Source organism: Meleagris gallopavo, chromosome 1 (genome assembly GCF_905368555.1).
Source record: "Meleagris gallopavo chromosome 1, MGAL_WU_HG_1.1, whole genome shotgun sequence".
NCBI classification, from domain to species: domain Eukaryota; kingdom Metazoa; phylum Chordata; class Aves; order Galliformes; family Phasianidae; genus Meleagris; species Meleagris gallopavo.
In genome coordinates, this window is record NC_139404.1 from 166,947,398 (window position 1) to 166,969,328 (window position 21,931).

Genomic DNA, 21,931 nt, shown 5'->3' on the forward strand with positions numbered 1-21,931 from the left:
AGGCTGCGCAGTGCCAGTTCTGCAGCCCACATACGTGGCACGGTCGGCCACCTGGACAGAGCATTTTCAGACCCGGGGCAGAATGCGCTGCTCTGCGTGTTGCAGTTCTGCTCTCTTACAGGAGGTGGTAGCACACTGCAGCTTCCCTTGGAACTGCCACTCCGCTGGCAGCTCCCACCCGTTCTCCTGTTGCAGCATTCACACAGCTGACAGCTTGAAGTCAGGGATGCTCCCTCCTGACTCCTGGCACGGCTGCGGGGTGGGCAGTGGAGCGGAGAGGCTGCAGCCCTCGCTACCTCCCGCTCCCCTCCCAGCACTGAGCTCAGTCCTGCAGCCACAGCTCCCCCAGGTGCCGATCTCGGGGAAATGCGGAGCTGTTGGACCGATGGAAACAGCAAATTCCATCTTCAGCTCGAAGACCCCGTCTTTATTTAAGTAGGGGCGTGCCCTCACCTGCTGTGAAACAGCAGCACGGCGCTTGACGTCTCATTCACCCTTTGTTTTGCTTCTTTCAAAGAGCTATGCAAGTTGAGCTTGGAGCTGACCCAGCTAAGAGGTGTGTTGGCAATATCTGGCGTCAGGAGAAGTTCCTTGTGCAACAAACTGCAAAGAACCCAAGAAGTCCTTTCAGTGTAAGACCAACCCTTTCTTCCTCTTTTCCCACACGCACAGACTTCCCACCAGCCCCTACTGCTGTGGTTGGATGGCCACCATCACAGTGGGCAGAGGATGGCTGCTGGGCATGTTCTGCTCACACCAACACTGGCAGTGGGTATCACCTCTCCTCGTGCTGCAGACAGACCACAGCCTGAGGTGCCAGGAGAAGGGCAGAAAGAATGTGGCACCACACAGCTTGGCTCTCCCACAGGGCAAGAGGGGGAAAAAAAAAGACAACGGTCATAGAGATATGGCTTACTTGGTAATCATGCCTTTAATAGCTTGTAAATATTTTCTTTTTAAATTCCAGGCAACTAAGATGTGCTTTTTTTGTGACATATCTGACATCTGAAAAAAAAAAAAACCAACCCAATACAAGCCCATGACTCCACAATCTGTTCAGTTTCATCCCTTTTCTATAGCACATAAATAAAAGTATCAGTCACCCCAATATACAACAGTTTTATGAAGGAAAAAGCCTTGCTCCAATTTCACAATTCAGTTGGCCTTTCTATCTGAAGCATTAGGGCCAGCTTTGGCTGCAAAACAGCCTTACAACAAACAGGACAACTCAGGACTTCAGCTGGCAAGAACTCAAGACATTTCCACTCCTTGCTCTCAAACTCCACATCCCGATGAAGCTCCAGAGAACACCTTCAATCCCACTGAAAAAAGACCCCACACTGTCCCAACACACCCAGGAAACACTGTTTGGATCACAGAGCTTATTCAACTTCGAATGTGAGCAGTGCAATGATTGCCCTTGTGGAACCTGAATCCACACGTGAATGACCAGGGATAGAAAACACCAGGTAAGCAGCAGCCTTTGGGATGCTCCAAGGCCTCAACGTGAGCACCCAACCGACGCTCTCAACTTTGAGAGCAGCTCCCAGCAGCCCCGGGGCCACAAACCAGCTCACACTGAGGCCACATCTCACCAAGAGAGGTGCTCTCACCTTCCTCTAATTGGGCACCCTGCAGTGCTTGATTCTGCCCAGCCAGGTGCCTTCGTCCACCTCCCCAGCACAGACTGAACGGAAAACCTCTGATCTAGGGTTAAAGAAAGCTTAGAGACGAGAACACAAAAGCAAAGGAGAAACGTGACTGTTTTGGCTAAAAAAAACAGAATCTGTAACTGCAGCTAACTCCAGAGACAAATACTCTTTCACAGTCGTGTGTGTGTGCAGCACTCAAACAAAGTCACAGCTATGGGTGCAGAGGGAAAGCATCGGCACACAGGAGCTCCTCGTGCGCTCCCCAACACGCGAGCCTGCCCACAGAGATAAGCTAGGAGGTTTGTCCTTGTCCTCCTTGAGCACAAATGGAAATCTGGCAGAGGGGCGGCTAGTTCGGAGGGATTCTAAACTGACATAAATAATTCTAGTCTTGATTAAAAATAATATATTATTCTAGGTTGTTTTTTCTTTTAGTTTTCATGTAAAACCCCTATACTCTTGACATCTAGGAACAAAGACAAAATAAAAAACCCAGGCACTTGCCGTGCCTTTTCAAGCACTATTGTGGTGTTTAAGGGACAATGAGGAACTTAACAAATGAGATTAATGCCTACAGTGGAAAAGGAGTGGAGTTCTTTATGCCGTCGGCTTCTTCAAGTCTCGGATTTGCTTGATCAGGTAGTTCTTCTCATCAGTGAACTGCTCATCATCCGTCCTCTCTTTCTGGAAATTGCTCAGAAACTCGATGAGTTTGGGTTGGTTTTTCAACAGGATCTCCACGATGGGCTGCGTTTTGTTTGGACTGGCCACAAAAACCTGCATGCACACAAAGCAGGAACGGCAGGGAGAGAAGAGGGAGAGGGGAGAGGAGCCGTCAGTCACAGCGCTTCCCCAGCCACAGCTCCCCAGCCATGCAGGCTGGCAGAGCAGCACTGCGCACACCTTGTCCTAGGGCACAGAGCTACAGATGTGTTGGTTCAATGCAACCTGGAGCAAAGCTGTGCCTGCGTGTGGTGTCATTTCCCCTCCATTTTATTCTTTGTTGATAAAGAGCTTGATTGCAAACCCAGCTGTTGAGAGCGGGCTGTCCTTCCTCAGCCTCCCCCACATGCAAGTCTTAAGACATTTGTTAATTGTAAGTTGAATGGAAAAGCTCCGTGTCAGCTTTGATATCCTTTCCATACTAACCCAGGCCTAAAATTAGCCTTGCCAGCTTTGTTTTGGTTTGGAAGACGCGTCAGAGGCTCTGCTTCCCCTGGCCTAATGCGATCCCAGCAGCGTGGAAATTTACAGCAGGCGGAGCAGTGCTGAGGGCTTTGGTCTGCCCTCAGCAGGGCCAAGCAGAGAGGCGGACCATCCTCAGGGGGAAATTCTTCACTCAGAGGCCCTGGCACAGCTGCCCAGAGAAGCTGTTGGTGCCCGAACCCTGGAGGCACTCAAGGCCAGGCTGGATGAGGCCCTGGGCAGCCTGAGCTGCTGGCTGGCACTGCCCATGGCAGGGGGTTGGGACTTTGAGGTCCCTTCCAACCCAGACTACTCGATGGCTCTGTGACAGGACACCCAGACACTCACCAGCACTGTGGGCATACTGCTCTCGTCAAATAATCACTTGCTAAGGCTTAGCTGAGCTGCTCTCTCATTTTCCCTCTTGTAAAACCCATAACTCTGAACATCATCCCTGCACTGATGCTTTTGCATTTTCTCCAGCACACTGACAACGGGAACTCAAGGCCAGCAGTGCCAGGACCAAGGAGGCCAAGGAGATGGGGGCTCAGCCAGAGCCCTGGAGGAGCTCCCATGTGGGCTGGTGCTGAGGTTGCCATGGCTAGTCAACAAAACAGTGCTGAGCACTTGTGCAACGACACAAATAACTTGAACTATTTGCTACCCAACGAGAAGAAATTAAGGATGGACAGAACTGGAAAACAGACAGTTACCCTTTGAGCCTGTTCAAACCAGAATAAAAACAAACATCTGCTGACAGCACAGAATGGCATTTTGTCTGGACCAGTGCAGGCGGCACCATTGCTCAGCCCAGCACGTGGCTCCTGCAGGTTTCCTCTCCTGCCTTTTTGCCCACATGCAGACCTGAGCTATGTCCTGCCATGTGGGAGTAGTTGCCTGCATGCAGTTGTGTTACATGAGGTGCAATGCACACAGTGACCCACGCATGGCCAGCCTGTGTCTCTCTGCAATGAACAGGGATATTTACAGCTTTATGCCACATCCAGCTTCCCAACAACAGCACCCACAGCCAGGACTCCCAGGGATCCCTTCGGGGCAGCCACCCCACAGTAACAGCTGTCCTGCATGGTGCTCCAGTCCTTCACAAAGCAACATCTGGCCAGGGACACTTCTGTGTCCAAGAGAACCAATGGCATTCTGGCCTGCATTAGAAATAGTGTGGCCAGCAGGAGCAGGGAGGTAATCATCCCTCTGTACTCAGCACTGGTGAGGCTGCCCCTCGAGTACTGTGTTCAGTTTTGGGCCCCTCACTACAAGAAAGACATTGGAGCCCTGGAACGTGTCCAGAGAAGGGAAACGAAACTGGTGAGGGGTCTGGAGCACAAGTCTTATAAGAAGCAGCTGAAGGAGCTGGGATTGTTCAGTCTGGAGAAGAGGAGGCTCAGGGGAAGACCTCAGTGCACTCTACAACTGCCTGAAGGGAGGTTGTGATGAGGAGAGATGGCCTCTCCCAGGCAACAAACAGGACCCGAGGAAATGGCTGCAAGTTGTGCCAGAGGAGGTTTAGATTAGACATAAGGAAGAACTTTTTCTCTCAGAGTGGTCAGGCACTGGAATGGTTGCCCAGGGAGGTGGTGGAGTCGCCGTCCCTGGCAGTGTTCAAGAGGCGTCTGGATGAGGAGCTGTGAGATATGGTTTAGTGCTTGTGGTAGCAGTGGTGATGGGAGGATGGTTGGACTAGATGAACTTGCAGGTCCTTTCCAAACTTGCAGCTCTATGATTCTATGATTCTGCCAGCCCCTGGGCATTTGCTTCTCAGCTACCCCACACCTGACAGACTGTCAACAGCACACTGCTGCCTGCAACAGCTGGGGAAGTTCAGGTTGGAGATTAGGAAACATTTCTTCTCTGAAGGAGTGGTAATGCAGTGGCCACCTGCGCAGGGAGGTGGTGGAGTCCCTGTCCCTGGAGGTGTTCAAGAACTGTGCGGATGTGGCACTGAGGGACGTGTTTAGTGGGAATGGTGGGATGGACTGACGGCTCAATGAGATGTTCTTAGACGTCTTTCCCAACCTTAATGATTCTGTGATTCTATGAATGCAATATTCCTTCCCTTGCAAAGCATGTTGATATTCTGCTATTGATCTGTTGTTTTCCCACAGCTTGAGAAATAAAGAGGCTGGATATGTAAATCTGAATGCATTTGGCTTTTATCCACGCTGTGCCGGAGGTCCCATGGTATGAATGCTCAGCTCTGGCTCAGCAACAGCAGCCCCATACCCCATCCACACTGATGGAGGCCAGAAACATCCAGCACCTGGGCTGGCAGAAGCCCCACGGCACCTGGACAGCTTCCTTTGAGGAAAGCAATGCACAAACCTGCAGGCAAGGGTGAGGAAAACAACCCAACAGGATGCTGCTGCAAGTTTCTCATTCTGGAGTTCAATTCCCACTCTGTGACCATCAGATAGAAGTTAGAGATTTCAGTGGTAAACCAGCATTTCAAACTTGTTCTACAATGGGCATTACCAAAGTCAATAAGAACTTAGTTTAATAGAGGATGTCACATCCTGTTCCTCCCGCTGCTCGATTACTTATGGATTATTATTGTCTTCCCTTTGCAAAGCTGCCAGACTGAACCTTCACACACACCACCCTGACGGACCGTCCTGCTCAGTGTCGGTGGGGACTCGCAAAAAGAGAAAGTTAGAGGACCAGACAATTCCTGAGAAGCCACTCAATGCCACAGCCAAGCAAAGAAAATCAATTCTGCAAGTATTGACTCAGTAGCTTCACACAGCCCAGGATTGGGACCCCTGTATGGTTCTGCTTGTAAATGGGCCCCCCATTCAGAGCTCTGCATTGTTATAAAGATGGAGATCAATCTCTGTAAACAGCAATCATGAATGCCTGCTGGGATATTTTCACTGAAATGAGGTTTCACTGAAGCTAGAACACTTCAGGGAAAGTCTCCTTCACCCATGGCTTTATTGTAAGGGACTTAATTCTGATACACGAGAGACCTACAGCAAAGAGTATTCATATAAAGATTCCAATCCTAAAAATAGCCCTTTCAGCACAGTTTTGTTTAGTGAATATATTTAACAGGACTGGAATGAAAAATCAACTGAGAAAAACTTTCCTGAAGTGGAACTCTTACTCTCTTCTGCATGAGAAGTCATACACCAAAATCACTCAGTTAGGGAATCTACCCTCACTTCCTTAGGAGGAAGTTTTTCATTCAGAGGGTGGTGACGCACTGGAACAGGTTGCCCAAGGAGGTTGTGGATGCCCCATCCCTGGAGGCGTTCAAGGCCAGGCTGGATGTGGCTCTGGGCAGCCTGGTCTGGTGGTTGGTGGCCCTGCACGTAGCAGGGGGGTTGAAATGAGATGATCATTGTGGTCCTTTTCAGCCCAGGCCATTCTATGATTCTATGAACCAGCAGCCATCGCCATCCTCGGGGAGCCCAGCAGAGACAAGAAGGACACACTGCCACACACCTGGCTTCAGGCTAAACCCAGAGGACAAAATCAGGACAGTCCCATTATGTGCCTGTGTGCAGAGCAGGCTGCAGCAGGCAGCACCGCATGCGCATGAAAGGGAATGGAGGAACGAAACCGAGGTCACAAAACACAGTGTACTCACTCTATTTTTAGATGTACACAGTAAAATATATCTTGCTATATGTCTGCTTGAGAACAAGGATTACATAATCCCAACTTGCTACTCCAGGGTGTTTTCCTCAAAATAACCTGTTTGTTTGCATTAAGCCTTTATCTGTAAATGCACTGGGTAACACGGTGACCTGTACCTCACTCGTGTACATCTGAAGCTGTGCTCTCCCCTTTGGGCAAGCAGGCAGAAGGCTCTGCTCACAGCTTCACAAACCCACCAAAGGAGCTGCAAAGCCTTCCCCACCATTTGCTCGTCGGAGTGTGAATGCTCAGGGCTGACACCTCTTCACGGGAGCAGTGCAGAGAGAGCTGGTGCCTGCCAAAGCCCTCAGCTCCAGGGGACCGCACTGGGCTATTTCTGAAGGAGAAGAAAGAAGGTGGGGTGAGTTAGCCTTTCCTAAGGAGTCAATAATCTGATTGGAAGGCTCTATGACTCTATGTCCACGGGCCCATCTTGGAACTCGGACATCTTTATCAGTGACAGAGACAGTGGGATTGAGTGCACCTTCAGCAGGTTTGCTGATGATACCAAGCTGTGTGGTGCAGTTGATATGACAGAAGGGAGGGATGCCATCCAGAGGTACCCGTGCAGACTTGAAAAGTGGAACCGTGTGAATCTAATGAGGTTCAAAAGAGCCAAGTGCAAGGTGTGGTACGTGGGTCAGGGAAATCCCAGATACATGCAGACTGAAAGAACTGAGAGGAGCCAGGCCAAGGACTCGGGGGTCATGGTGGATGGAAAGTTGAACATGAGCCAGCGCTGTGTGCTTGAAGCCCAGGTGGTCAACTGTACCCTGGGCTGCATTAAAAGAGGTGTGGCCAGCAGGGAGAGGGAAGGGATTGTCTCCCTCTGCTCTTGTGAGGCTCCATCTGCAGTAATACATCCAGGCCTGGGGCCTCCAGCTCAAGAAAGACATGGAGCTCTTGGAGTGGGCCCAGAGGAGGGCCACAAAGATGATCAGAAGGCTGGAGCACCTCTTCTATGAAGAAAAGTTGAGGGAGTTGGGTTTGTTGAGGCAGGAAAAGAGAAGGCTCTGGGAAGACCTCATTGCAGCCTTCTGGTACTTGAAGGGAGCGTATGAACAGGAAGAGAGTAAAATTTTTACACAGGAAGTCAGTGTGGGAATGATTTTAAAATAAAAGAGGGGAGATTTAGGTTAAATGTCAAGGGGAAGTTCTTCCCCGAGAAGGTAGTGAAACCCTGGCACAGCTGCCCAGAGGAGCTGCGGGTGCCCCAACCCTGGAGACACTCAAGGCCAGGCTGATGGGGCCCTAGGCAGCCTGAGCTGCTGGATGGCACTGGCCACGGCAGGGTGTTGGAATTGGATGGGGTTTGGGATCCCTTCCAACCCAAGACATTCTATGAGATACTGGCAAATCCCCCCACACACACCCCATGGGACATCCAGCTTTGTATATCCAACAGCCTTCAGGGTGATACTGCAAGGCAGAAACTCCATTTTGCTCCGGCAACAGAAGGAGGAGGAAGAAGCTGGGAGGAAGATCAAGCATCTTCTGAGAGGAGAATGGAAGCAAGCACTGCAAGAAGATACTATCTATCCTCGATTTCCTACTCAAAGCACCCCAGATGAGTAGAATGTGCTTAGGGCAAAAAGGAGCACCAGCATTTTCACCACCGAACAACCTGCCAAGTATTTTTGCATTTGAGATGTTCATCATTCCAGTCTCTCTTACAATTCTGAATCATTAGAAATTGCCTCATGGACTCACATCTCTTTTCTTTCTTTTTTTTAGGTTGGCTGCAGCATAGGAGAGTTAGAACCCGAATGCTTACAAAACAAGCACTTTTGCATTTCAAAGGTGTCTAACTGGTGAAACATCTACATCAGGAAATTTAAACCTAAATCTTTTGGCATCTCAGTCAGGACAGCAATACCCACTTTTCAGCAGACCTTCGATTTCAAATCACTGCGGGCAGTGTGCTGTAATTTCAACCAGGCTGCAGAGGTATTTTGTGAGCACAATCTAAAAATGCAGGCACAATTTAAAATTTATGAGATTAAAGAGATGAGTTTTCTCCCAATTACACTAGCACAGAATCATTACAGCTGATAAGAGAATTGGGCTCAGGGACACTAACCCAGAAACAGTGAGCAGGGACACTGCAGAACAAGGCACAGGAATGGAGCACTGTTTTACCATTCTCCTCAATACTTAAGGATTTCCTTTTCTAGTTCTCCAGCAATTAGAGTTCAATTTGAAAAGTGAAGTCAGAGGAAAATACTCTTCTCTGACCTTCTCTACAAAGCTAATTCACAACAGGATTTTCTATAACATATTCTATACCTCCCCTGTCCACCTGGGAGAAGCTGAATGCAGATAAGCCAGCCCCTCCCAGTCAGGGAGCTTTGCTTTACCTCTACAGTTACTCTGCTGTGCTGCTGCTGTGGTAAACAAGCAATTTCCAGCCGATTGGGTTCTTCTCTGAGTCTGCAATTCCCACACAATGAACACTGCGTATACAAGATAGCACAAGGCACTGCTTTAATGCTGTTAATGGGTACTGCTGGAAAAACACAGCAACATCCCACAGAGGATAGTATCTGAGGACAGAGTTTGGTGCTTTGAACTGAAAAGACACAATGTCACCATCATGCACTATTTATTTTGCTCAGTATGATGTCCACGGTGTAGCAACTGCAAGAGGTTGAGCAAAGCTGAGTCTACAATCCCTGCATTGTAATTGGAAATGCAACATGAGCTGTGAGTAAAGGAGAAGGAAGGAATGGGAAGGCAGAATGGGAGCAACAGCAACGAGTGACACAGTTGCACACTGGAGTCATTTTGAATTATTCAAAATCCTTTCTCAAAATAGTAAATTCAGCTCTTCCCAAGGCCTAGGCCATGCCTATCATTAATTCAGGACCAGCCTATCATTAATTCAGGACCAGCACGTCCTGAATGTGTTTCATGTGTTTCATACATACAAATATGGCATTTCTTCACAGAATGGCAAACAGAACATAGTCCTCTGAACCGCTCCCTCCACAGGTATCTCAAAGCTGCAAGTTGAGCCTGATTGCTCTCATACCCTGGAGCCACAAACCTCCTGGAAAGGAGAAGTTACTCATGGGTGGTTCTGCTGACTATGGAGGAAATCAGCAAGGAAACAGCTTACCAAGCTTATTTCAAGGAGAGATTTTTTTTCCTTTTTTAATTTTGTTCAAAACTTTTTTTGGGGGGAGCAGAGAAATAAAAAGTTTTTTGGAGGAGCTGTACACAATGAAGATCTGAAAACTTTTTGCCAAAGCAGAAAAGGCAGAACTACAAAACTCCACCTGTCACTGTGAATGCACAGCAGGTGAAGCAACTTTATCACAACAGCATGACTTCTGTCATGATCTGGAACCTTTCCTAACCATTCTGAGGGAGGATACCCTCACAGTTCCCCTTTTTAAAAAATTATTAGCAACTCCATTCACATAATTTGATATTATTGTGGCAATTCCAAAAGCAGCCTCGCATAGGAACAATTCAACTCAGTCTCTGATCCAAAGCAGAGAACTTTTTTGAGAAGCAAACAGTAATCTTTTCACCATATAGTATGAATCATTTCGGGAGAAGAGGGGTTCAGGGGAGACCTTATTGCTCTCTACAACTGCCTGAAGGGAGGGCCGGACTCTTCTCCTGCATAACTAGCAACAGAACTAGAGGGAATGGCCTGAAGTTGTGCCAGAGGAGATTCAATGAGGTGCTGGAATGGGCTGCCCAGGGAAGTGGTTGAGTCATCATCCCTGGAGGTGTTCAAGAAACATTTTGATGTTGTACTGAGGAGCATGGTTTAATGTGGAAGTACTGCTGGTAGGTGGACAGTTGGACTGGATGATCTGGGAGGTCTTTTCCAACCTTAGTAATTCTAAGATTCTAAGATCATAAAGAAAAGGAAGACATTATTTGGGTCTGGTAATTATTTAAGACTCTATTAATGATGAGTGCAGAAGGATGGAAAGATTGAACTCATTTCAAACGAGATTTATCAAATCTTTCTAATATTTTTAAAAGCAAATTGCCTTCACACTGATGCACAGTACTTGTACCATCTACTTTCGATCTTAACTAAGAGTTTTAAGACATTGTGGGGATTTGTTGTTGTTTTAAATATGTTTACCCAGAATCACATGGTAAAATTACAGAAGAGCTGGGGAAAGGATCCTGAACAGTATCTAGAAGCAGTGCATTTTGGTACTGTTACCATCCACTTCATCAGTGTGTGAGCGACAACCCTCAGACAGTTTGAAATGATGCTGCATTAGAACTCACCTGAAGGAAGGCAAAATCTGACCTAGTGGGGGGCAACTCTGCCTATGGCAGGGTATTGGAACTACATCTTTAAGGTACGTTCCAACCCAAGTCATTCTACGACTGTATGAAAACAGAGGTTGCATGGTAAAGGTCTTCAAGGAAGATATTCTTAGATGCTTGACATGCCTGTAAACCTCAACCTTTAGCCTTATTTTTCCAGGCTTTCTCTTGGTCACCTTGAAAGACACTTTTATGAGCAGAAAAGAAAGTCTGCCACCTTTACAGCTCATGCTAGCTCACCTTGAACACATGGAATGCTTCAAATTGAATGTTGGGGCTTTTGTCTCGGAGCAAGTTCATCATCAGCTTTAGATTCTCTGGTTTGCTGATATATTTTGTCATGATGGCAAAGTTGTGTCTGTCTAGAATCAGTTCACCCAGCAGCTGTAGAGACAATTACAAAATAAAAGCGCATTTTCTATTTAACATGTGATTTCTGAATGAAAATAAAAGCAGCATACTTTAGTGTTTGCTCATATTAACTAGGCCTGTTAACATGTAGTGAGTTACTTAATGCCCATCTTTCAAACTTTATAGAGGGGTTACCACATATGAACTGAATGTAATAAGAGCTGGTATGAGCCAGCTAGAAGAGAAGCAAGTATAGTGCAACTGTCCCACAAGGACACCCTTCATTTCAATGAGATATTACAGGAACACACCTATGTGTTCCCATCTGCATTTCAGTGCTGCAGCAGCAACAGACAAACATAAACTACGATGTTACTCCCAAGTTTGTTTTAACTTTTGTGCTGAATTGAAGTACAAACTTGAGGTCAGAGAAAAAACAATGGTGCTTATCCCATAGAAACAGTCCAATGCTTCAGCACAGATTCAGGAAATGAAATTCACAATAAGCTCTTGTGCTCTGTATGAAGAGCATCCTCAAGCATTTCTTTTTTTTGGTTGTTGTTGTTAGAAAGGACGTTTACTTCATTGCCATACATGCATTTTGATATTTTGCATAACTTGGAATACAAATTTAGAAGGAAAGCACTAGGAAATCATACTTTACCTTCAGAGATTGTCTCTTTGTTACGTAATTCTCAGAATGAAGGAGTTTTTCATAATCCTCAAAGATCTAGACGAACAAGAAAACACAAATGCATTCACAGTTCATGTCCATCCTTCCTTCTCCCCATTCCTTTCTCCCAGTTCTTCCCACAACAGAGGAGCAGCAGAAGTAGCAGCAGTGCCATCCTCTAACACTTCACTGCAATGCCAGGCCTGGCTCTTGCAGCCTTTTTTCTTTGTTTGCTATCACACAGTGAATTAATGTCCAGCAATACTCATCTGCCAAATACCACAGAAAGTGATACCACACTGGATGTAAGAGGAGGTGGTACGAGCCAGCTAGGACAGAATTCAGCCACTGCTTCCACAACTTTCTTTTATGGGAGTGAACCTGTTGCTAGGACGCATGGGTCCAGCACATTACACCTACTCACTCATATCATGGTTGTGACTTGCTCTGTGAATTAATAGGACATGCCAAATTGGAGACGCTGCATCCCAAACTGGCAGGTGCCAAAAGCACTTCTGCAAGGTGCCACCTGCCTTCAACACCCCAAATCGTTAAAGCAATTTGCAGACGAAATTCATAAGGAGTAGGGTGCACTCTGGCTTTTGCAGCATTGGGTGAAAGGAATCTTGTGGTCAAGAAGAGTGGCAGTGCTACTGTACGTGCAAGCCATCAACCAAACAAACCAACCCATTGTTATCTGAGAAAAATCCTAATGATCTGTATTTCTACCTCCAATTTTAAATGTTCAATAAGGACTGAATGGAAACTATTCCACTGTACTCCTTCAGTACTAACAGAGAAAAGATTAGCAGATACCTAATTTTGTTCCAGTTGAGCTGCATTTATCACCCTGCAGTAATCAGCCTGATCTTTATTTAACCTTCTTGGTAACTCTAGAATGAAAGAAATAGTCTTCGTTCCTTTTCTTTTGGCAGTGAAATAAAGAATACCTAAGGTAACATAAGAACATAACCTGCAGTCTCATTCTTTTATCTGTATCAGACCAATTTGACTGCAGTGGAATTTTTCTGACCAACATTTGGTTCAAAACATGGACAAAAAATCAAAGTGAAAAATGGCAAGAAATCAAGGGATTAAATTACTTTGGATGGTAAGACAAATAATGACATCTTAGTCCAGCATTAGTGGATATTGCTTTCAGACATGCAAAAACTTCTCCCAGTAACTCTTCTCCTCTGTCCCAAAATGATACCAGTATGATCCTATCAATTCTGGAATACCAAAAAATTGTTTAAAAACATGAATATTTTTTTCTCTACGCTCTACCTACTGACTAACTTTGCAGTTCTGTTTACGTATGAGGAAACAGAATGCAGAAATGAATAAATCTTTTTTTTTAAGCTATGAACTCCCTTGAAATCTTGGCATTTGCCTCCTGTGTGTGTGAGTAGCTTGGGTACCTGTATTTTAAATGCCACATTTTGTAAAAGCAATGTTTAGTTTGCAATCCTGTTCAACTATTTTATGCGGAGCATGAAATTCTCCACTGGTGAAAATAGGCTTCTTTCAGCTAAGCATGAAGAGATTTTATGAAGTTCTCCTATCATTTGTACTCACCGTATCATAATTTTGTTCCATAAAATCTGCTACCAACAACTTGTGCCTTGTTAACAAGTCCTGGAAAAGAACACAGAAAGGCTACCTTGGAGAGTGTGCTTATTTAACCATCTCTTTATTCTCAAATATACTTTAATATTCTGAGCACATCATCTTTTACAAGCTATCACCAACATGATTTCCATCAAACAAAGACCATTTAAAAACAATACTGCATGAAATTCAGTTGTTCTGTTTCTACTTGGACCAGGAGGAGAATTCAGTCAATGCTAACAGAATGAACACTAAGTTATTCTAAAATTCTTCCTATTCCTTCTTCCTCTCATCCTTTGTTTTTTGTGGTCATTGTGTACGGTACTTTCAATAAGCTGGGGTGAGGGGAAAAAGAAAAGCAAAACAACTCTTTACGGAGGGATCAGCTTTGGTTCCATAACCAACAGTTATCTCCATTCTGCCCCACAACAGGAAGAGTATGGTAAGTTTGATCAACTGCTATTGCTCATCTCCAAAAATGCAACAAGGCAGTCTCTAATTCAGCCACAGGATATATATATGACCTACTTAAAACCTAAAAGTTAGGCCCAGACCCACAGTAGCAATCCAGGTTCCCTCCACAGCCATTCCACCTCCAGAAAGGTAGGTGGGATGAGTTCCTTCTGTGGCTGTTATTCTGCACAAGACATGCTTGGCAGTAGCAGAGGCCTTCAGACAGCTGAAGCTGAATCATCTCATTCTGAAAGGTGGATAACTAATTCAAATTTAAATTAAAGCGATCTCTTCCCCAGAATTGGGATGCTATCACTGAAGTGACCAGTTTGAGGCACTGAAGTTTAATTTTTATCTTATTTCCTTTCTAAAAGCATAACAGTGACAACAATAAATGCCTGATGAAGTCCATTCAAGTGGATGTTTTAGCTTGAAGAAGATAAGGCTCTAGGGAGACCTCATTGTGGCCTTCCAATACTCGAAGGGAAGAATATAAACAGGAGGGAGAACGACTGTTTACAAGGGTGGACAGTGATAGGACAAGGGGGAATGGTTTTAAACTGAGACAGGGGAGGTTTAGGTTAGATATTAGGAGGAAGCTGTTCACACAGAGGGTGGTGATGCACTGGAACAGGTTGCCCAAGGAGGTTGTGGATGCCCCATCCCTGGAGGCGTTCAAAGCCAGGCTGGATGTGGCTCTGGGCAGCCTGGTCTGGTGCTTGGTGACCCTGCACATAGCAGGGGGGTTGAAACGAGATGATCATTGTGGTCCTTTTCAACCCAGGCCATTCTGTGATTCTATGTTTGTTTCAGTGAACCAGTTTCTGATATCTTTTTCATCAACTTTTCCTTGGCTTCCTTATCCAGTGACTGAAGCTGATGTAGATGCACCACCCACATCCTCTGCAGCATAACAAACAAAAGCAATCCTTTGCATACTAATCCTTTAATTTATTTTTACCATCAATTATAAGTGGAAAACAGAGCGTTATAAAACCCAGTACATTATTTTTATAAAATATTCCTCTGTTTAGCAAGATTGCAATTTTACCAGCTTAAAAGGCTGAGCACAAGAAATGTGATTCAAAAGCTTTGATGCAGGCACTTATGAAGCAAATACAACATTTTTCAATAGGGGGCACAAATGGAATATAATCCAAAATGAGTTTCTCATAGGAAATCACAAGGTAGCGTGGAGCAGCAGTATTCAGCCAGCACTATCTCCACCCTCCCCATAGCTGACTGTAAATACAAGCTGTTTTCCTCTGCGTTTTGAGCAGCTCTACTTCCCCTCTGCCATGTACCTGGCTGAGTTTCATTCAGAAGTACATCTCAACATCATTAAAAATTGCAACACTTTCCTACTATAAATTCCCCCAAACTTTAACTCACATTTAACTAAATCCTCCTCTGGTGCACAGACTGTTGAAGACTTTCAGCTCTCTATCAGACACCCTGGTGGCAACACTACAAAGCCAATGTGGGAAACAGAACTGAGAGCACTGAGCTCAGCAATCCACTCAGTAAGTGATTGTAGCACTGATTGTTATGCTATTAGAAATAAGGTAGCCCCACATTTCATGATTCAACTGCTTCCACATCATTTCTTTCTGTTCCAGTTATTTAGAGTAATGGTCAAATAGAAGGTGATGAGCAGCTGGTTTATTTCCAGAACTGGGTATCTATCAGGTGCTAAAAGGTAATTTAAAACAAAATGCAGTTTACTGACTTGCTACAAGCATTTTAAGAGGTGATTTCTGACCTAACAACTGCTCTCATACTTCTCTCTCTTTCTAATGCACGTGAGGATGTAGAAACTCTATTTTTAAACCCTGCTAAAAATACACTTAGATCACAAGGGACAGAAATAAGTTCCACAGCTGCAGATCCATGAAGGATGACCAATCCCTCCTGCCTTGGGGGAACTGCAGCAGTCTCTAGTCCCTGTCTTAGCTTAACTGACCCGTGTCCACATCCCACCTCCCTCCTGGGGGGACACAACAACAGCACAACTTATTCAACAGCAGTTATCTTCTAATTGTTTTAAGGGGTTGTTTGGACTGGTCATCCAGCAGAACTCATTACTTACGAACACAACATTATTTCCACTGTGGAAATCTTCAATATATTCCATCAGTGAAACTGAGGCCAGATCTCAGTATGTGGTAAATTGCCAAAATGACATTCCTTACAGATACTCCTAAGTTAGGTCTATCTAATCATGTTTCTAATTAGCTTTGAGAGGAAAGAATGAACAACTTGTTTCTATGACAGCAAAGAACCCAATGACGGGGGGAAAAAGTTATGTCTATATCTAGATTATTCTTTACCTGAAAAGAATTTTCTCTAGCTTAAGTTATTATTCAGAAATAAACCAATCTTCCCTGCATATTTTGCCCATAGGCACCAAATTGTGCTTAAAAACTGTATTAGCTCCGTGCAGGAAAGATGATGGTCATATACAAATTCCACAAAATCTGGCAACCTTCTCCCAGCTCCACTTTTAATACAAACACAGACTAGATACAGAATGTAGTTCACATGGTCCCAGCATTCAGTGCTGCAGTGAAAGGCAAACCCTGCCTCCTGCTTTTGGTCCACCCCTGCTGCACTGAGAGGACCCACAGATTGTCCCCAGCAGCTTCACACCTGTCAGGAAGCCTCTGGGAAATGGCAGCTGGGCCTTGCTAGAGCTCCTTCACATTCATGGGTACAATTAAGCTCTTTGTCACTTGCACATAAGAAGGTGGCAGTGTTTTAGTTGTGACTGGAAGAGCTCCATGAAGCCTCTCCTTTGATCTGCCTTTCCAAACTTTCAGCACAACTGGGGTCAAAAGACAGAATTCCCTACACCACCACACAAACTAGGGTCACTGTAACACCAAGGCCTTCCTCCAGTGCACGCCTCCATGATACTTTTACCTACTTGGCTCTCCTCAGTACAGTCCTTGCACTAACTCATGTGTCACAAATGTAATCATGCAAACATGTAAAAATAATTATCCGGAGCACAGCATTAGGCTAAACTCAATTCTCAAGCTGACAAGGGTCAGCAACAATTAGAGGGTTTCAAAAGTGAATTTTAAATGATTCCTTCTGTTGGTTGTTTGTGGTCATGACGGGTAGCAGTTTTAATTTGGGGAAGGCTAGGGAACGAAGAAAGGCTATGCATTCCACAAGAACTGTATGTAATGCATGATTAATTTGAGTTTTAAATGGTTGCATTAAGGGCCTTGGGGCATCAAGATGAAGAACATTAGTGAAATATAAATCTGTGCAGACTTAATCACTGTTGTGAATCCTGTTACAAGCTTACCAAGGACTAATTATACTCCTTACTGAACAATGAAAAATCCATTCAGTTTAAAGGCAATACGATATTCAACTATCGCTACTGATGGAATCCATTTTTGACATGACAGTAAGATACAGGTATCAAATAAATTACCTTGAACGTAGCAAAGGCATCAGATGCTATATCAAATGTTGACATTTCCACATACTTGAAAAAGTCTCTGAACTGTTCTGAAAAAAGTATGATTTTGGCCAATGGTTCATGCCGGATGCACTCCCTCAGCATAATTCCACAGCGTAAGGCAATATTTGGGGATTCATAGCTGGAAAATGAAAGGAAATAAAAAAGATCAAACACAGAAGAACAAAAATAAACAGGCAATCTTATAGCACCAGGGAAACTTGTAGCATAGGATATATATGTGCCAGAGTGGATACAGCACACACACAGTCTTTCCCAATGAGAGTACTGCGTCCAGCTTCAGGAGAGCAGCTCACAATGTAGTAGCATACACACAAATAAGGCTCTCAGCACTCCCCATTGCAAACTTCTGTCTTCACAAGCCAATGCACATTTCAGCATGAACGTCCATTACACCTCCTCTCCGTGAAGAAACTACATGTAGAGTGCATAAGGTTTCATTAGAATTCCTTTACTCCCTTGGATTTATGAGAAAGCAAAACCCATTCGATATAATAATTTCCCTTTTCAGATGTAGTACTGAACTCCTCAGTTTATTAAAAAAAAAAAACAAACAAAAAAACACAACACCTCATGACAATCCATCAACTCCCACTCTTCTAGAAAGCATCTTTCCAGAATATTAATGTCTAATAAGGAAGGTAGGAAGAGTTTCCAAAGACAGTATGATTAAGCTTTTCCAGCCCTGAAGACCTTTCCTGCAGTTTAGGAGGAATTCTGCTTAACTCCCTCCCTCCCACACACACACTAAGCAGAGGCTGAGGGTTTATTCAGGAGTTTGTGCCTCAGGTTACAATCCCACTATGGCACAGGCATCATCACAGAGAGGAGCTGGCACACCTCTCTTGGAAAGGGAGGCAGGGGGGTTAGGGTAGAAATTCAGATAATCTCCTCTCTAAATAAAGTCTTGATGTTTTTAACGCTGAAATGAATCCAAAACAAAACTGTTAGAAACAATTTAGAAGAAGGAAAAAAAAAAAAAAAAAAAAAGAATGCAATCTAACAGTCAGGAGGACTTAAAATGAACTTCTTCCAGCAATATTCAGTCATGTGGAAGTGACGAAGTTCAAGGGACAGAAAGCACACTCTGTTTCAATAAGCTGGTTATACTATATCAGGACTGTGTATTATCACACAGAGCTTATCAGCATCATTTTTCCTTTGCACAATTAATTCCTAGCGCTAGGCCAAAAGGGAAAAAAAAAAAAAAGAAAAAAGACAAAATGCCATCTGTGCTGTGAGTGAGTGGGCCCTCAAATTTACCACCAACATGCAATTTAAAAGAATTGTAGTGTTCTGAGAGCATACCAGAGCTGCATATTTCAACCTGATGTCAACAATAGTTAGCTTAATGAAAAATGAACTGCTATTCCAAAAAGGCAAATGAAACTTCCCACCCTCAAGTAGATGCAAAAGTCAAGCCCCTGCTTGTTTCCTTTTGGGAAGCATTTGCAACCCTAAACTTACAACTCTTCAGACAACACACACTGGTTACTACTTTCTGTTAAGGCACACCTCCCCTCTTACCCATTAGCAGGAATTACTAATTTTCAAGCAGAAAGAGGCGGAGCTGCTCCTAGGAGCGCAGCCAGGAAAATATTTAATACTTGGCTAAGAAATATTATGGTTGGAATAAAAGCAAATTACATTGTTTCCAGCACAATAACTTTTTAAAACACGAGCATCAACAAAGTCATTCTTAGTCAAACGCTCCATTATCTAGAGCTGGGTTATGGACCTTTGACTGCTCACATAAGCGAGGGAAGTTGGGCTTGGCTCCTGGAATATGCCTGGAAGAAGTTGACAGGCTGCCTGGTCATAACTAGCACGTCATCTGCAGCCATATTTCCATGCAAGCCACCAGCGAGGAATGACAGAGATGCTCTTCTAATGAGCAATTGTGACTGTATGCAGTTCTCTTTTGTTCAGCTGAACTTACAACCTGAAGAAATCCCCACATACTGACTACAGAGGGCAACCAGAAAAAGAAATAATGGACTCGGGATATTTCAGAACATTTATTGTGGAGGCTGAAAGAGGCCAGTCTAAGAGCAGAGATGCATCTTGGTGCAAAGGGAATTCTACTAGTGCAGAAGATGGTACAAGGTATGGATGCACAATGAAATAAATCACAAAGACATCAAGCCTGGAAGACTGAAGGTCAGGGCAGACAGCTCTATTCTTTTCTCCTTGCTAAATAACATAGCTTGAGCTTGTCCTTAGAAAAACTCAAGGGGAATTCTGCAACTCCAGACGGTACACCAGTATAACCTTAACTTCACTGTGATATGAAGAGATCATCACAAGTCAGGGCAGTGACTGAATACTTTAGAAACTGTATGTGACATGACAGATATTCACAAACGGTCTTATGCATTTCTAACTTGTGAGAAACAACAAAACAACAAAAGCAGAGCCATGAACTTCAAGTCTGCTGTAGTCACTGTACTAAAAAGGGAAAATATTTTAACTTATAAAGGACCAAATTATTTCCGAGCTAGTGCAATACTCTGACACCAAAGAAAGACTTGGGTCAAATTTGGCCTAAATATATCAGATACTCTATATACCAAACATTACATTCATCTGAAATTAAGTTATTTAAGTTCTAATTAAGTTCTTTACAGAGAGAGTGGTGAGGTGCTGGAACAGGTTGCCCAGAGAGGTTGTGGATGCCCCGTCCCTGGAGGTGTTCAAGGCCAGGTTGGATGGGGCCCTGGGCAGCCTGGTCCAGTATTAAATGTGGAGGTTGGTGGCCCTGCATGTGGCAGGGGGGTTGGAGATTCATGATCCCTGAGGTCCCTTCCAACCCTGGCCATTCTGTGATTCTGTTAAAATTCCTATTGATACACAAAGCCTGCTCATACAGAAGGTGCTATTAGCACAAGTCCTCATGCAGCGAAGTCAATTAACCTACCTCTCCCAAAAAATAATAGTAGTAAACTATGCACCGCATGTTTTTCTGAAGCTCAAAATCTGGGAGGGAGTAGCCAAGAAATAAAGCGAGGGCTAAAAAAAAGGTAGGAACAATTACCTCAAAGTGGTAGTGCCACTGGAGTATTAGGCAGGAAGTACTGGGAGGGAGCTCTGATTCAGGATCCTTCCCACTCAACAGAGCTCACATTATGCAGTGAAAAAAGCAACCTTTTGTTGATACTCTTGTGAACCGACTGTCAGGGGGCAGAGGAAATTTTGCATCCAATACAAGCAAAACAATGACTAGTCTTCACAACAGTTCCAGGCTGTTTCTTCTACAGCCATGGTTGAAATATTTTTTTTCCTCTCCAAACAATGTCATATAACAAACATTAAATGGTACAAGCAAGCCAAATCTACTTTCCTTTCTTTTAAGCAGATTTAATGTATTCCACTTAGCATTAAATAAACATGAAAGCACACCCTCAAGTAACACTGTCAAATGGCAATGCCTCCCATTAAGTATGTGTTTCCCAGTCTCACCATTGCCTGCATGCAGCAAGCACACAGGGGGCCGTGCCCTTGTTTCAGGCATGTATTTGAAGTGCCATTTTCAGGCAGCCCTGGCAGTGGACCTGTGTATGTTAGGTAAGACATCATTACACAGCTACTTTTCAGCTATCACCAGTGATCGATAGGGCCATCTTCTGAAAGAATCCAACAGCACTTTCTAATGAAAAATCTGAGAAATAGCACTTCTGATACAGTGCAGTGCTGCAGAGAGATAGTCAAGATGTCAGGAAGGAGCCAGAGATCCAAACTAACACAGCACACTTCTGTACACATCTCTAAAAAGCACATAAATGTACCCACTGGCTCAGTCACCCACAGTGGAGTGTCTGTCAGCAGCACATATGCAAAACAATTTTTTTTTTACTATCATTTTAATATTCTTGGTTGCTACAGATGCCAAAGAATATCTGGGACACAATCCAAAAATATTTTCTAACTTGAAATAAAGCTGAGACATATGGTAGAGATGCACATATAACGTGCAAGAAGAAAATAAGTGAAAAAGAGAGGAGGAAATAAAAAAGACAAAGAGGGAAGAAAATGATTGCATCTCTACATGAAATGGAAAACAGTTGTACAACATAACAATGACTGAGAGAATGATCATAGATCCTCAAATCATAGAATGACTTTGGTTGGAAGGGACCTCAAGGACCATCAAGCTCCAGTCTCCAGCCACATGCAGGGCCACCAGCCTTGTCCTCTCCTTGTCCTGGCATTATCTACCCTTGTCAAGAGTTGACTCCCCTCCTGTTTATAGGCTCCCTTTAGGTACTAGAAGGATCATCAGTGTGATCATCACACTCCCGAAATAAACAGTTTGAGGTTTATATAAATGTTGAATTTTAATGAGCAAATGAGACCAAACTCCATAAACTATTCCTTTTCAAAGATGCTGGTGCCTAGTAACAAAAAACAAGTTAGAGTTTCAAAATTAAAGTGAAATCATGATTAATCACAATACTTGTATGAGCAAGACCTAGTTCAGAAGAGTGACCTGCCCTGCCTCCCCCCTACCCTGCTGGTGGGAAAAGCAGCAGATCAGACCAGGACCTCTTGCTA

General features: G+C 44.3%; 1 protein-coding gene across 3 annotated transcripts in view; it reads right to left on the reverse strand.

Moving 5' to 3' along the window:
* Positions 1-912: 912 nt before the first annotated feature.
* Positions 913-21,931, reverse strand: part of CAB39L (calcium binding protein 39 like) — a 48,202-nt gene continuing 27,183 nt past the window's right edge. For all 3 annotated transcript variants that reach the window (XM_085215874.1, XM_085215875.1, XM_085215873.1), the window contains 5 exons: positions 17,333-17,501; positions 13,399-13,458; positions 11,812-11,877; positions 11,037-11,180; positions 913-2,429 (listed from right to left, as the gene is read on the reverse strand). In XM_085215874.1, the coding sequence (XP_085072000.1) occupies positions 2,250-2,429; positions 11,037-11,180; positions 11,812-11,877; positions 13,399-13,458; positions 17,333-17,501 (619 nt within the window). In that variant the 3' untranslated portion in view covers positions 913-2,249. The remainder of the gene's footprint in view (positions 2,430-11,036; positions 11,181-11,811; positions 11,878-13,398; positions 13,459-17,332; positions 17,502-21,931) is intronic.